The sequence below is a fragment of the Alnus glutinosa genome, chromosome 14, assembly GCF_958979055.1.
Source record: "Alnus glutinosa chromosome 14, dhAlnGlut1.1, whole genome shotgun sequence".
Taxonomy (NCBI): domain Eukaryota; kingdom Viridiplantae; phylum Streptophyta; class Magnoliopsida; order Fagales; family Betulaceae; genus Alnus; species Alnus glutinosa.
In genome coordinates this window covers 1,852,886-1,868,561 of record NC_084899.1, presented here as the reverse complement: position 1 = coordinate 1,868,561, position 15,676 = coordinate 1,852,886, and the positions used below count along the sequence as shown (strand labels likewise).

Below are 15,676 nucleotides of genomic sequence, written 5' to 3'. Positions count from 1 at the left end.
TCCTTCTAGAAACATTTAGTGCAAAGCTTAACGCTACTTCCTGACAAGGAAATACTTTTTTAAGGAGTAATACTACTATTCACATCCATTTCAAGCTAGTTGATGTGACGTGTTTTAAGTGACTTCACATGTTAGCCACTTAAAAAAAAACAAAAGATCAAATATTTTAAATACGCAACATCAACCAATATGAAATAGATGTGAAGAATAATATTACTCTTGTATAAATATTTACAAGTTTTCAGAAGATGTATATGGTAATATGCATAGTGAAATTTAATACACTATAGGAGCTTGAAGTTGCTGAAAGTATGAGGTTGTATCAGCCATCTTTATAGCTATTCATTAACAAACAGAATATTCAACCATTTTCTTACACCTTCAAGGTTCTCATAGAACAACCGAAGAATACCTGTGTTTTTACACCTTACTCATCTCTCTAACTGGATAAAAATGGTTAGGAACTCACAGAACAACTTCTGCATAAACAAGTGGCTATTCCTTTACAAAACCTCCTCTCAAAGTGAAGATAATTTATGAGTCAAGCTATTAATTATATCATCTATATCTTTGTCAACTGGTGATGCTTGTTGCCCTTGATGCTTCCACTTTACCAATCTACTGCTGAGATCAATTAGCATCGTGACTCCATCTTCATCAATTCCGAGCTGGATTAGCCTCTTGATACACTTAATCAAGTACTTGCAAGCCCTTAACTTCATCCGGAAAATAAATTGCAATCCACTCTCTTCAGTTTCAAACAATAAAACAGACATGCTCTCAACGGTATCTGTTAAACTGAAGACAAGACAGGCACCTGCTACAGCCTCCCTTTTATCACATTTATCACTCCACCTAACAGATCCTTCCCACCCTACAGAGCTCCATTTTACATGCTTCAATTTAGTGTTATTATGTTCTATTGACTGAAGTATTCTACCCGTTGCAGCATAATGTAGCAGCATCTGACATCCATCTTCATCTATATGATTCAAGCACCCTATCAAGATGCCCAATGGGATTCTTCTGAACAACTGATTTTGCTGAAAATTAAGATCACAGGATGATTTGGCCTCACAAGATGCATTAGTGTTGAGAGTGTAATTCCAATACCACATGGATATGTCCTGGAATTCTTTGAGCCAGAGTCCGGTGGTTTGAAAATCATGCTCCTTTTTGAGAGTGTAATCCTTGTTGTGACAAAAATTTGGTTTCTTCAGTTTCTTATTGTAACCGGCTGCTTCTTTGTCATGTGAAACTGAACACTTGAGCATCCAGGACTCTGATATTTTAGTTAAAGAATCAACGAGCAAATCCTGATGAGATTTACTAATGGGGCTCAGAATCCATGCTATGTACCTTGCTGCAGCAGCACGATAAGAAGGTGGTTCCATGTCATGTGTTCGTTCAACTCTGGCCATCCCCAATTTGAACTTTGAATGAAAATTGTCTGGAAGGCTTTCCCCAGAGAAGAGTAAAATAGAAGCAAAATAGAACCAATCTGGGAAGTTGATCGCCAGAGCCCTGCAATGTAATGATTTTTTTTTTTTTTGATAAACAGTAAACAGAAAAAAAGAAAAAAGAAAAAGGGGGATTGAATCAAGATGCTGTAAAAGCCCTGTTGCTTTCATGTGGACCAATGGGGTAAGAATTTACCAAGAAGATTTGTGATCGATTGTTCTAATATTCAGAACAGCTGGTTTGGTTGTCGAATCAAGATATTTCCTAGCACAAGAAACTGGTTCACTTACAGAAGAAGTTAACTGCAGAAGACTTTCGGATGAGAGCGGTCCAGCCAAGGTTCTTAATAAGTGGTGGTTGTACGGAAAATATGCACTAGAAAAAGGCAGCTTCGATCCCAATTCCACTGATATGCCCCACCATGTTGGTATGGAGATTACATCTACTATTACTGAGACAAACTTGGTTAGAAACTCTTGTATAGAGGCCAGACCCCTGATGGACAAGTAAATTAGAAAAACAGATTAGATACGCTGGTTAAAATAAGGTAGCTATGACACATTTTAAAATAAGGTACAGATGTCATTATCAGCTTTATCTGTAAGAAATTATGATAATTTTCTTCGGCGTTAAACTCATGAAACCCAAATGACATAATTTCAGAACGTTGGCATTCATTAACAATATGAATATTTATTCCCAAAATCAAGCCTCGTTTTAAGACGTAGTACGTCTACAAAACCATCAAACATTTTTTTGAAGTTCATATACAAGCAAAATTAGTTGGAAAAAGAAAAACCCTGACAGTGAAGCTCCAAATCATTTAGTCAGAAGGCTGGGCTTTATCAGCAAAAATTGAAGGAAAAAATAAATAAATAATAAGTCCATGTAGTTCCACTAAATTGCAAATAGCTCTTTGGGGTTTAAAAAGTGACTTGAAAACTCCATGTCGTAAGCAAAAAAACACAAATAGGTCTTTAGAACCAACTTCCGTCCAAAATTTTGACAAAATCATTAGGGTGCCACGCCTGCACCAATTATAATGGGACACGTGTCACGTACAATAAAAAATAGAAAGCATGGTTATAGCTTGAAAAAGTTAATCTACTTATCAGAGCCATCAAAACAAGACAGTCAAGGAAATCATGAGGTGAAGGTATAAAGCACACATGAGGCATGACGCATTTAGAACCAACTTAACCTAAAAGCTAAATTCCTTCAAGGATGAAAGAGAAAACAATCAACGACGCAAAGAGCCGAAGCATTGTGATCAAGAAATTTGTACTCACGTCACTAGAAGCCATCTATGTAACAAAGCTCTGGTCTCAATAAACATAGTGGGAGAAAGTACCAAGCAAACGATTGTAGAGCGCCAGTCCATCCTCTCATGAAATTCCTCATTCAAGCAAATGAAAGGCCTCCCCATAGTGTCTTGCAAAATTTTCAAAACATCATGCTTTAGTGTTAATGGGTCAAGATACCATGACAGCAACCTGCAAAAGGATAACATATAAATGCCAATTCACAAACTTACAAATGCTGACGAACATATAGCAGCTTGCCAATATTAAGAGAGCTAAACAAACAATAAAGATTTATGCAAACTTAACGGCTAAAATTTCTTCAACTTTCTCATTGGATAAGAGCACTTTGCTGAGAATGGAAATCTAATGGTAAAACTCATCACAACCCAAATGAAAAGGGTATTGACAGCTGGATAAGTTAGAAAATTAAGATCACGAATGTGAAACATGCTCGAATGTACAAAAATTGGCAGAGCTCTCTATGACTATCCACAACAAACCTGAAAGGTATTTCATGGTTGTTAAGGGAGAACTCTCTGGGCAAATGGCAGAGGAGCTGTGAAATTGCCGTGCTTCTTCCATCAATTGATTTCGCATCAAGAACAAGAGCTGTTGGTAACAAATATCGATAGCAAGATGCTGAAATCACTACTCTTACAACAGCACCCGATAAGATCTGTGCAAGAACCCCTGCATTACATGAAAATTATGTTCTCAATTTTTTTAAAAAAATAAAATAAAAAAACAAAAACGTGTTTGCAAACTTAAAAATGACTAAAATTCCAAATAACATAAAACTATTCTTTGTAATTCTGTACAATGATAAGCACTAAATCATAGTCTCAACCCTTATCCCTAATAATAATTCAACAAACCCACCATGTCCCTCCAATTTCACGACAATATCGGCGCATGCTTCGATCAATTTCGTGCAATTTTGGCGTGAAAACGAGCTACCGACCTGCAAAACCTCGTCTTTCTGAAACCTAAACGCCTGGCAAGAAATCGACGAGGACAAAACAGTGACAATCGTCTGGACCAAACATTCAAGCACCGAATTTAAAACCTAAACAAGAACGAAACACACAATTAGACAAAGGGGAGGTCACAATAGAACGCTGTGTCCAAAAACCCTAAGCTAGGAGCTTCGAAAGAGCTAAACCTGGGGTGCTCTGAAGCACATTAGGGATAGTACCGTGTCCAAAACCCTAACCCTAGAGTCTTCGTTGTTGAGGTTCAGAGATTGGTTGAACATTGAAATTGAGAGGTTAAGATCTTCTTCTTGTTCTTGTTCTTGATTTAGGGTTTTGAGGTGCGAAGCGAGCATCGCGAAGAGATCGGTCACTTCTGGTACTGTGGTCATGGTCGCAGAGAATCGGAGACGGTGATCCAGAGTTCGCGCCAAAATTCGCAGTATTTAATTAAGCTTTACTCGGTGTTTGGGCTTCTTGTGAAATATACGGACCCTCCACTTCATTTGAATCGGAGAGGACCCAAATATACAATTAATTTCACAAGCCCAAAAAAAAATAAACAACTTTACACTTTTTCAATTAACTTTCATTATTTATCTCTTCACCCATTTAGCAACTTTACACTTTTTCAGGCCTTTGGCCTTTGGAGATAAGGCATAAGCTCTAACTACCCACTTATCGTACTTACTTTTTCTTTGTTTTTTTATGGCTTGAGTCTATACAATAACTGTTTATGATCCTTACCTCCACCTTCCACCAAGTTTTTTATAATTTTTGGCAAGGGGTTTCGTTTAAATTTTTCGGATCTAGATCTACACTCCTCCAACAACAATTACAAGACACACACCTCACCAACGGGTTCACCGGTGTCTTCGAATTCCACTGACAATTGCCACTCACTCCACTGACATCTGCTCCACCGCGCGTGGCACACACACTCCAGAGAGCTCTCTGCTCTCATCGGCGTGTGGATGCCATGTTTGCTCTCCCTGCTTTCTTCCTCATCAACCACCGGTGTTTCTGGGCTTCGCAGGCGAATTCGGCTGCTGAGAGGCCTCCCATTGGCAGCGCGTGTAACCCATGTTCCGTCATGGAATGCTCCCACCCCGCCTTCCTCTAGACCTCTGCTGTTTATTTTATTGTTTTTGTGTTCTTGTATTTTTAGGCTTATTTGTTGTTTCCCTCTCCCCATGTTCACCCCTATTATGGTGATTGGGTCCTTGTGACTCATGCTCCGTTTGTTTCGATGTAAAATGGTTTCTGTCGTAAAATATTTTCGAGGAAATTATTTTCAGAAAAAATGATTTTCTCAAAAATATTTTCCAGCGTTTGGTTTGCACGAAAAAAATTACGAAATGCGAAAATGCAACTGTTGCCGGAATCCGACAACGTCCGATCGCCGTTCCCAGATTCCGGCGAGCATGTTTGGCCGGATTCCAGTTGGACTCCTTCGGATCCGGTCAGATCATGCCAGATCCCGGCCATTTTGGCAAGATTCGGCTGGCTTCTGACCATGGTCGGATTCCGACCAATTTCGGCATGAATCTGCCGGGGGTCGGATGTTGCCGGATTCCGGCGCTGCCTGGATTCCGACGACCGATCATTGCCGGATTCCGACAATCAAATATCAAACGTGCGTGCAAGGACAAAGAGTTTAATTTCGGAAAACGATTTACGGTTTTTAAAATCGTAAAGCGTTTTCCAAAAATTAAAAAAGCTTTTACGGTCAAACCGAAAACAATTTTCGTTGACCATTATTTTTGCCCATACCAAACACCGTAAAATGCCGAAATTATTTTCCAAAAATCATTTTACGCCGAAACAAACGGAGCATCAATACACTTTTCAAATCACCTTCATTGGTGACCCCAGCTTTGTGGCATCAATGCCTCGAGCTATTGGGCCTGCATTTTTGGAAGCATTACCCCCACGTAATTTCGTTCTTAAAATTGTTTTTAAGTTGCTCTACCCGTTTTTTATTTTTTGTTGTAATCTGTAAAGGCGTAAACTCTTACCGAAGAGTACAAACAAAAGGTAAATGTAATTCACGCACAGAGAAATAAAATAGTTTTTTTTTTTTTTTTTTAGGTAAAATGAAATTATTTTAAGTGTTTTATATTTTCGGTTGTTTGTTGATTTTTTATTTAACAAACAAAAAAAGAGAGAGTCATCAAACAAGAAGGAAAAAAAAAAAAATTATCAAAGCCTATTCAGATCCAATAAGATCACTCAAAGAAAAAAAATTATGATCCCATGGATATGGCCTGGTAGCCTAAATAACTTATCAATATCACAAATAGAATAGATTTCATCATCAGTGTAAGAGCAAATTAAAAAGAGCGATTTTAAAATAGCAATTTGAAAAATTGATTTTTAAAATCACAATTTGACATTTAAAATCGTAGATTAATCTTTAAAATTTTACGTTTTCAAAAAAACACTTCTTTTTGTGCGATTTGAAAAAAAATAATTTTTTACGTTTTCAAATTGTAATTTCCAAACGATTCTTTTTTCGCAATTGAGTTTAATATCGCACTTTTTACCTACGAAATCGCAATCTCAAACGTACTCTAAGTTGATTAGCAAACGAATTTTATATATATATATTTCAAGGAATGGGCATGACATTTATTAGGTAATTCAACTTCTATTCACTAATTTCAGGGAAGAAAAAAGAAAAAGAAAAAAAAAAAAAAAAAAAAAAAGGGCAAATAAAAACGCCAGATGTATGATGAACAGGTAAATGCTTCTGGCAGCCAATTAGTCTTCGATTCAGTTTGTGTGGGAATGGGATTGAGTGGAGGATTTTAAGGCCAGTGGAGAAAAGCTTTCCCTTTGACTGGGTACGTAATTAATTAGGCTGCTACCCGAATTTAGCATAAAAGGAAAAAAGACCCATAAAAAAAAAAAAAAAAAAAAAAAAAAAAAAAAAAAAAAAAACCAATGGACAAGGAATACTAGCTACACGGGCATGATCCACGTCAACGAGGGTTCTATTTATAAAAGGAGAACAAGGTTATTCTTTTATTACTTTTCTCTACCAACGCAGACAAACAGAAGGTTTGTCTGTCAGGGAATTATCATCATGGATTCAAAAGTTACTGCGCCGTCGTCGGAAACATTAAGAACGACCAACGTACTGTTTTGCATGCTAATCTTTCTCTCATGGGTTTTTGCCGCGACAGCCTCTGTATCTTACGACAACAAGGCCGTCCTCATTAATGGAAGAAGAAGAGTTCTCATATCAGGCTCCATTCATTACCCTCGAAGCACTCCTGAGGTACGTACGTACCAATTGCTAGCTTGTACCGATCGATCGATCACGGCCTTTTTTTCTTCTTCTGCTTAATTCTTCCATGTTGTTAATTAGAATATATGTATATATCTATTATATGAACATATTCTTTCACAAATATAACAATAATATACGAACACATGCATCTTAATTTATATATGGTTTCTTTGGTGATTAATTGATTGCAGATGTGGCCTGAGATTATTCAGAGGGCTAAATATGGAGGCTTGGATGTCATCCAGACCTATGTCTTCTGGAATGGCCATGAGCCTTCTCGAGGACAGGTAATCTATATATATATATATATATATAAATTTACATATAATATAAAAGTTATTCCTTTCTTCATCTTTTTCTATGTTTTTTGCCGGCCAGTATAATTTCCAAGGGAGGTATGATCTAGTTCGCTTCATAAAACTAGTCCACCAAGCAGGTCTTTACGTAACTCTTCGAATTGGTCCTTACGTATGTGCTGAATGGAATTTGGGGTAAGATATATTGTTACAATATGATTAAATCCATCAATATTAATTTCTTACAAGGTTAAGCTTTTGGGACGAACAAAATTTCTATGTTCAAATATTGTTGAATGATATGTCAGAGTTTAGAGCTCTCACACGTGCAGAGGGGTGTGTTAGCTATATATATATATAAAAGCATAGAACAAATTAAATTTTGTGACAAGGCTTAATTAGTTTAAGTATTATTGTTCTAACCAAGTTGTTATATATGGTATATATAGAGGCTTTCCTGTTTGGCTGAAGTACGTTCCAGGCATTGCATTTAGAACTGACAATGAGCCATTCAAGGTTAGGCGGTGCAAATTGTAACGCTTTAATATTAATACATGCATGCGAAAATCGTTATGATTATTAATCTATTCGATCATAATTGTCTATATATAATTAATGATTTTGTTTATGACATATATAACATTGCATTGATCAAGTGGGAGATGCAAAGGTTTACCTATAAGATTGTCGATCTAATGAAGGCAGAAAGGTTGTTTGAACCTCAAGGAGGCCCCATAATTCTATCTCAGGTATGTGTAAAAGGCATGCATCTCGATCATCACGTGAACAAAATATATATATATATATACACACACACATATACATGTATGTATATGTATATATGTACATGTTAAGTCACATGTGAGATGGAGTATTAAAGTATGAAATAAATAATTAAATTTATCTTTTTCTAATATTAAATTTAATTTTTGGAATAAGTGGTAATTTAACATTAATGAATAATGCTATTTAGTAGACTTATAACTTGATTACGTGACAGTGAAAATTAACATTTGGATCAGCACTTGTAAAAGAAATTAAAAAAAAAAAAAAAAAAAGTTAAGAAAACTGATTTTCACTGTCATATTATCTCAATTGTATATCAGTAGTATAACAGCCTACTAATATAGCATTATTCTTTAACAATGAATCTCAAGTTAGATATATACCTCCTTAATTTTAGGCCTCAATTACAAGCTAAATAAATTATTTGACTAGTTCTGGGTTTTTATTTTGTTTGGAATATATATATATATAGCTCTTTGATACAAAGCTAATTTAATAGGCTTGTGATGAATTACATTTTGTGTGGCAGATAGAGAATGAATATGAAATAGTGGAATATGAAATAGGTCATCCTGGAGTAGCTTATACGCAATGGGCAGCCGGAATGGCTGTTGGTACACACACTGGGGTCCCATGGATCATGTGCAAGCAGGGTGATGCACCCGATCCAATTGTGAGAATTTCCTATAGCCATGTTTCTTTCTTCTTTTCGTCGGCCTATTAAATTGACATGTATTCTTACGGAATGTGATTCTCACATACATTTTTAATTCTTACGTGCATTTCTAATTGATGGGGTTATTTAGAGGAAACTGTATGTTCTTTTTCTCTCTTAAGCTTATTTTGATTATTGGTGTTACAGATAAACACCTGCAATGGGTTCTACTGTGAGAACTTTATTCCAAATAGAAACTATAAACCCAAAATGTGGACAGAAGTCTGGGGCGGCTGGTAAGTCACCAAAATGTCTCAATTTGATAGAAATTTTTTTCAAACTAGGTTCGAAGAATTTCGTTCAATCCTATCTATAAAACTGTCAGTATCTTTTAAACATGAAAGAAATATGTGTATTTTTAGTAGGATATTTGTCCACCAAACAGTTTGGAGGACATTTCTGTCCATCTCCAATAGAGGACAACTATTTCTTAAATTCTTATTTTGTTATAGTGCTCATTGTTTGCAAACCCATCTAGAAATTGTAACCTTATAATTTGATTGAAGCCCTTAAATCTAATTTACATGCACCCAGGTTAATGAAATTTGGTGGTCCAACTCCATATAGACTGGCAGAAGACGTGGCATTTGCAGTCACGAAGTTCATACAAAATAATGGTACATATTTTAATTACTATATGGTAAGTCAATCCTTCCTAATCTAATTTTTTTGAATCAAATGAAATCATGCATAGAATTAGTTTTAATATTTGTTCATTTGTTCATTATAGTATCATGGAGGAACAAACTTCGGCAGGACTTCTGGGGGTCCATTTATTACCACTAGTTACGATTATGATGCTCCAATCGATGAATACGGTGAGTTTTCAGGACTATTCCTGCAAAGTTTCTGCATTTGGGTGAGGTTTCCTGCAAAATTATACTATATTTCATGTTGATCATGATCTCTGATTTACAGGACTACCTAGGGAACCAAAATACACCCATTTGAAAGACTTGCATAACGCTATCAAGCAGTCTGAAGAAGCTTTGGTCTCCACTAATCCCATAATTGCATCACTTGGGCAAAAACAGGAGGTTTTCTTCTATTCAGATTGATAAACTCTCATGAATATATAAAACACTTTTGTTCTTTTTGTGTGTGTTCAAGCAACCACTTGTATTACAGTAGTGTTCTGAATCTAAAAGTTAATTAATTTTGGTTCTCATTTTTGTTTATTACAAGCTAGGTTCATGTTTTCAAGTCAAAATCTGGTGTTTGTGCTGCATTCCTAACAAACTACGACCAGCAATATTCTGTAAAAGTTCGATTCGGAAATGGCCAATATGATCTGCCTCCTTGGTCTATCAGCATTCTTCCTGACTGCAAAACTGAAGCCTTTAACACTGCAAAGGTAAGAAAAAAGACTCTTTCAGCTCTTGGTTACATAATAACTTCCTTTTTTAACAAAACTTACATCAGTTTGCGATTTTAAACAAAATTGTGGAAAGTAGATTGTTTGGGAGTCCGTTTTAAAAATATTCCAGTTTGAAAACGTAGAAAAATCGTTATTTTTTGGATCACACGTTTTGAAACCGCAAATCCGAGCGGGCTAGTAATTAGTGATCATCTACAGTTATAGCTTGCGGGTGTTTCTGCAATATGAAGGTGCAGCCATTGACTCTACACCTTCCACATTGCAAAAGACAGATTTCTAGCTATTCTTCTCGGATAATAATCCTCTTTTATGTTTACGTTTCCAAGTATATATAGCTCTTGAAATCATGAGAAGATCAAAGTTTGTATTCAGGTCCGTTTGAACGGCATGCATATGAAGATGGTGCCATGGAGTTGGGGATTCTCGTGGGAGTCATACAATGAATGGGTTGGCACTGCTTCTGATGAAGGTTCATTCGTAGTAAAAGGGTTGAAGGAGCAAGTTAGTGTCACCTGGGACACCACGGATTACTTGTGGTACATGACAGAGTGAGTATAATTATAGAACGTGTTAGAATATAATTTAAATGATTAAGTTTATCATTTCTATTGGCTTAAGCTTTTAGGATGATGAGTGATTTAACAAGTTAATTATCATATTAAATGTCTTGAATTCGAACATTGTCTTCGTCATTCACCCCTCTATTTCAGTTAAAAATTTCACAAGTTGGGTCTTACTTGTTGACGGGAAATTTAAACCCACACCTGAGAAAGAGGTTTAGAATATAATTAAAATGATTAAGTCTGGAATGAATGTGATTTAAAAGTACGTACCTATCATGGTACTCTTTGGAATTTTAGTCAAAATGCTTTTTGAGAGCTTCTAAACCATCATTGTTCTTACTTCACTTTTGGATTTTTTATTTTATTTTTTGTTGTTGCAACAGCATCACTATAGGAGGAGATGAAGAATTTCTAGAGACTGGACGGCTTCCTTTCCTCACTGTTGCATCAGCAGGCCATGCTTTGCAAGTTTTTGTCAACGGTCAATCAGTTGGTAGACATTCTGGCTAGCTATACAAGCAGAGTTTTGGGAAATAAAGCTCAGTGAATCTGAGTTGATCTTAATTATTGTCATCCTTTTAACTCATGGATTTTTTTTTTTTTTTTTAACTTTGCCAGGAAATGCTTATGGGAGTTATGAAACTCCAAAACTAACATTTAGTGGCAGGGTGGCCCTGAAACCTGGTGTCAACAAGCTTGCTTTGTTAAGCTCTACTGTTGGTCTCCCGGTCAGTGTTTTGATCATCCCTGATCAGTCTACTCTTTTACAAAACATTCTTGTTGGCAGGGGAACCTCACATTTTGTTCTCATATTTGATTGATTTCAGAATATTGGCCTGCATTTTGAGACATGGAATGCTGGGGTTCTTGGCCCAGTCACATTGGAGGGAGTCAATGATGGAAAATGGGACTTGACAAAATGGGAATGGTCTCACAAGGTTTGTTTCCTCAACACCCTGTTGTACTGATCTCAAATGAAATGGCAATTTCTCATCGCACTGAAAAAGAATTCAAAAGTTACCAGCAGCATGAATCGTAGGGGTTGCAATTCGTATTCGCGTGTCTGGTTCGGATTTTGTCAAAGCATGGGTATAAGACTATATAGGTCAAATCCTAACCCAACCCATTTATTTAAACGGGTCAGAACCCGCAACATTTACCTGCTAATTTCATGTTGAGTTCATTTAGGATTTACAGGACGTGTCAAAAATTTTTAGCCCTAACAGAGTCCGAGTCAGTAATTAAGTTCATCGGGCTTTAAGTGAGTCAAATCACACCGGAGTCGTAGAGAAAACATTATTATGCAGTAACTTTTGGAATGATTTATCCAATAATAAAACTTAAAGTACCCAATGCATGCTAAGATGAAAGCAATGCACAGTGTCATTCAACAAACAGTTAGGAACAGTTTCTTGATCGACATCATATTAGGTATGATTGATGAAGTTGGCATATAATCTAACTTCTGTGCATGGTTCTGAGCAGAAAGGTCTAGAAGGTGAAGCTTTAAGTGTTTTTTCATTCAAAGGAAGCAGCTCTGTGAAGTGGACAGGAGGATCATCACTGGCCATAAAGAGGCCTCTGACTTGGTACAAGGTGAGAACCATCCTGCTAACCAACTAAATTTTTTCCCCAATTCTCTTCAAGAATCTGAGACAAAAGTATGGTAGTTTTTGTACAGAAGTTGATTTCATGGTTGGTTTTTGCAGACTACTTTTGATGCACCAGAAGGAAATGAACCATTGGCTGTAGATATGATTAGCATGGGAAAAGGTGAGATATGGATAAATGGCCAAAGCATTGGGCGCCACTGGGCTGCAAACAAAGCAACTGGTGGCTGTGGCAAATGCAGTTACATTGGATATTACCATGAAACCAAATGCCAAAGTGGTTGTGGGGAGGCCTCTCAAAGATGGTGAGACGAATTTTGCTTGTTTTCATACCATCCCTCATTGCATCCCCACATCAGATATTTGAAACAGGATTTCTGACAAGATTCTTAATTCCAGGTACCATGTTCCACGCTCTTGGCTGTATCCAAAGGGGAACTTAATGGTCGTGTTTGAAGAATGGGGTGGTGACCCAAGGGGGATTTCTTTGGTCAAAAGAACAACATAAACCAAGTTTTTTGGGAAGATAATTGTCTGGATGCGTAAGAGAAGCAATGTTTGTGAATGTGTTTTGAGATTTAAAAAAAAAAAACACATCATTTACATGTCTCTAGAAAAAGAGTGAAAAAGGTTAATCAACTATTACAGAACAAGCTAAGTGGCATTCAACAAAATTTAAAGTTCCCAATGGCAGTTTTACCCTTGCCCCAAAATAGGAATTAAAAAGTCTTAAATATCTTAAAAGCTTAATAATCAATTAATTAACATCTAATCACCGGTTATCTCAAAAGCTTAAGTTAATAACAAATCGTGAATTTAATCATTTAATTAATACCTAACGGAAAGGTAAAACTAAAGAGTGAATTAAAGCACAACCCTTTAGTATTAATCAGTAAAGGAAAGTACTTTAAGTATTACAACTTTTACTATAATCTCTTTACAAATTCACTATAAGCATGTTAATGGGATTTTGGTATTATCTTACTAATTAGCTGAAGATCTTGCTCAAAACGACTCATTAGTCAGTTATCCGACAATGGGTCACATTTGGGTTCATATTGGGCCAAAGCATTATTGGGTTGAGGACACTAGCAATTAATCAACTCACATCCTTTTGATTTTTGATTTTTGATTTTTTTTTTTTTTTTTTGACAACACATCCTTTCAAAATTCAAATCATTAATTTAAGTAACTTAGTTGATAAAGCTTCATTATCTAGAAAAGCTGGGAAAGATTGTTTCAAATCATTGTTCAATCTCTAATCTACACCAAGTGATGGCAACCTAAGGAATTTGCTAATAAATTTAATTATAAAAAAAAAAAAAAAAAAAAAAAAAAAAAACACACACACACACACACACACACAAGTTTAGTCCCTAGATTTTCATGCGATATCAATTTAATCCATATATTTTTAATTTTGAAAATTAGGTTCTTCTCTGGTTTTAAATATGCCACTTTATCAACCTACAGTATAATTAATTAATGACATGTCATTTACCAACAGTATTTGACATTTGATACAATTACTATAAATTACAAATATACTTTAAAAAAATTAAAAAAAAAAGTTTAAAACATAATTTTAACAGAGAAGTGGCCAACCACCCCCAACCACCCTGGTGAGGGGAGGCTGGCTACTACTAACTGGTGAGAGGTTATGATCCTCACCGGTTAAACCACAAAATATAGCATTGGTTCATGATCCTCCAATCCCAGCCGTGAGATGTAAAAAAAACCATCCAATCATATTTAAAATAAGGTTAAGCTTAGTAAAGACGTTGGATGAGTAATTCACTCTTCGCATCCGTTTTATATCGGTTGATGTGATGTATTTTAAGTGAATTTTTATATCAATTACTTAAAACACACAATGGCAATTAGTATGAAAAAAATATATTATTTAAAATACGTCACGTTAATCGATATGAAATGGACGTGGACAGTGAAGAATGACATTGATTGAATTATAGATGAGCTAATACGATCTTTTATTGATTTAATAAGATACACAACTTTGCTGACCCGAATAAAGAGAAAAAGTATCAAATTTTGGCACCCTATTCTCTGCCTTTTTTTTCTCATATTTTGCTAGAACATGTTCCATGCACTTATGTCTGTTGTCATGTCAAGGAGTATTTTCACAAATCACAACTTCGATTTGGTGTATCACATCAAATTGGAACTTTTTTCATGCAAATTCCTTGTCTAAGTAAGAATATAAATTTCCTACAAATTTGGTCGGAGGAATCTTCTTACAACATAATTTATAACAAAATAACCTTTAATATACACTAATCATACTTATAACCTCTAAAAATTACTCATTCACATGAATAAGTGCACCAACAAATGATGGTACTGGGACAAGCACTTCAAAGAGGAGTGAAACATCTTCTTCAGTGACAGACACAAAATTAGGGGGCGGGGGCATGGCCCCGATAAAAAACATTCTGGTTCCGTCCCCGTTTGCTAATTCTCACCGGCCAGTCGGGGGGATAGGTTAATTACTAGACTCTGTAACCAAAAGAAAAAGACAAGAACCCCACCTTTGTAGTTATTACTTTTACAATTACCTCAAGTCCCTAGTTGCGAAGATGAATACAAATCATAATTTTTGTTCTCTACGGATAGTTGCCCCAAATGGTTTGACATTATTGGACCATCTATTAACAGGACAAATCCACGAAGATACTGCTTTTAAATGTTGTGAAGGTACAGATCTACAAAAATATGATTGCATTTGCATCATCAGAGATGTCTTTGTAGGTAAAAGATAGCATCAATAGGACCATAATTCTCAATGATCAGTTTGTGAGTATTTGGGAGTTGGGAACCATCCAAACACCCAATAATCCGTAGGACTACACCTCTAGATTCCCTCCCCACAAGTTTATAGACATGCTGGTTTTTTCTTTTGGCTAAAGGGTCTCCTTCTAGCCATCTCTATCTATCATCACAAATGGGTTTTTAAAGCAAAGGGTTAGATCCCAAGATGATAACTTAACTTAAATCAGTTATCTTGGCTGCTTTGGTCCTTTTGACATAATTGGCTCTCCAAGGATAGAAAAGTTGATCTGATTTTTGAAAGATTAAAGCAGACAGACAGCTCCTTATACATATAGATGTATCATCAAACTTTTAATCTAAGATTTGCGTAAAAGCAAGCATCGATCATTAGGATAAAAAAGTTGGACTCGTAAAGGAAAAGAAATGTTGTTCAAAGGTGTAAGATGATGCTCAAGCCTCGAGCCCCCCCACTCTCTATAATTGAGTTAATTGTAAGCTTTCGTTAAA

The 15,676-nt window shown here is 35.9% G+C and overlaps 2 protein-coding genes across 6 annotated transcripts; one reads left to right on the top strand and one right to left on the bottom strand.

Moving 5' to 3' along the window:
• Positions 1 to 201: 201 nt before the first annotated feature.
• Positions 202 to 4,218, bottom strand: LOC133856657 (uncharacterized). Its single transcript, XM_062291719.1, has 6 exons — positions 3,928 to 4,218; positions 3,645 to 3,831; positions 3,266 to 3,455; positions 2,751 to 2,954; positions 1,657 to 1,956; positions 202 to 1,524 (listed from the first exon to the last, which is right to left on the bottom strand). Exons 1-6 carry the CDS (start codon positions 4,126 to 4,128, stop codon positions 519 to 521), a joined length of 2,088 nt encoding a protein of 695 aa, XP_062147703.1. The 5' UTR covers positions 4,129 to 4,218; the 3' UTR covers positions 202 to 518.
• Positions 4,219 to 6,818: 2,600 nt separating this feature from the next.
• On the top strand, positions 6,819 to 12,926 carry LOC133856942 (beta-galactosidase-like). Of its 5 annotated transcripts, none has more exons than XM_062292002.1 (18): positions 6,819 to 7,019; positions 7,223 to 7,318; positions 7,410 to 7,522; positions 7,777 to 7,843; positions 7,984 to 8,076; positions 8,643 to 8,786; positions 8,976 to 9,064; positions 9,363 to 9,468; positions 9,559 to 9,646; positions 9,747 to 9,865; positions 10,018 to 10,203; positions 10,606 to 10,754; positions 11,153 to 11,262; positions 11,388 to 11,497; positions 11,597 to 11,707; positions 12,255 to 12,365; positions 12,479 to 12,684; positions 12,779 to 12,926. In XM_062292002.1, exons 1-18 carry the CDS (start codon positions 6,825 to 6,827, stop codon positions 12,885 to 12,887), a joined length of 2,202 nt encoding a protein of 733 aa, XP_062147986.1. In that variant the 5' UTR covers positions 6,819 to 6,824; the 3' UTR covers positions 12,888 to 12,926. The 5 variants fall into 5 exon arrangements, with proteins under 5 accessions (XP_062147986.1, XP_062147988.1, XP_062147987.1 ...); XM_062292004.1 differs by having other exon boundaries at positions 6,867 to 7,019; positions 10,018 to 10,182; positions 10,579 to 10,754; XM_062292003.1 differs by lacking the exon at positions 6,819 to 7,019 and having other exon boundaries at positions 10,018 to 10,182; positions 10,561 to 10,754; positions 11,153 to 11,258; positions 11,294 to 11,497.
• The last annotated feature ends 2,750 nt before the right edge of the window (positions 12,927 to 15,676 follow it).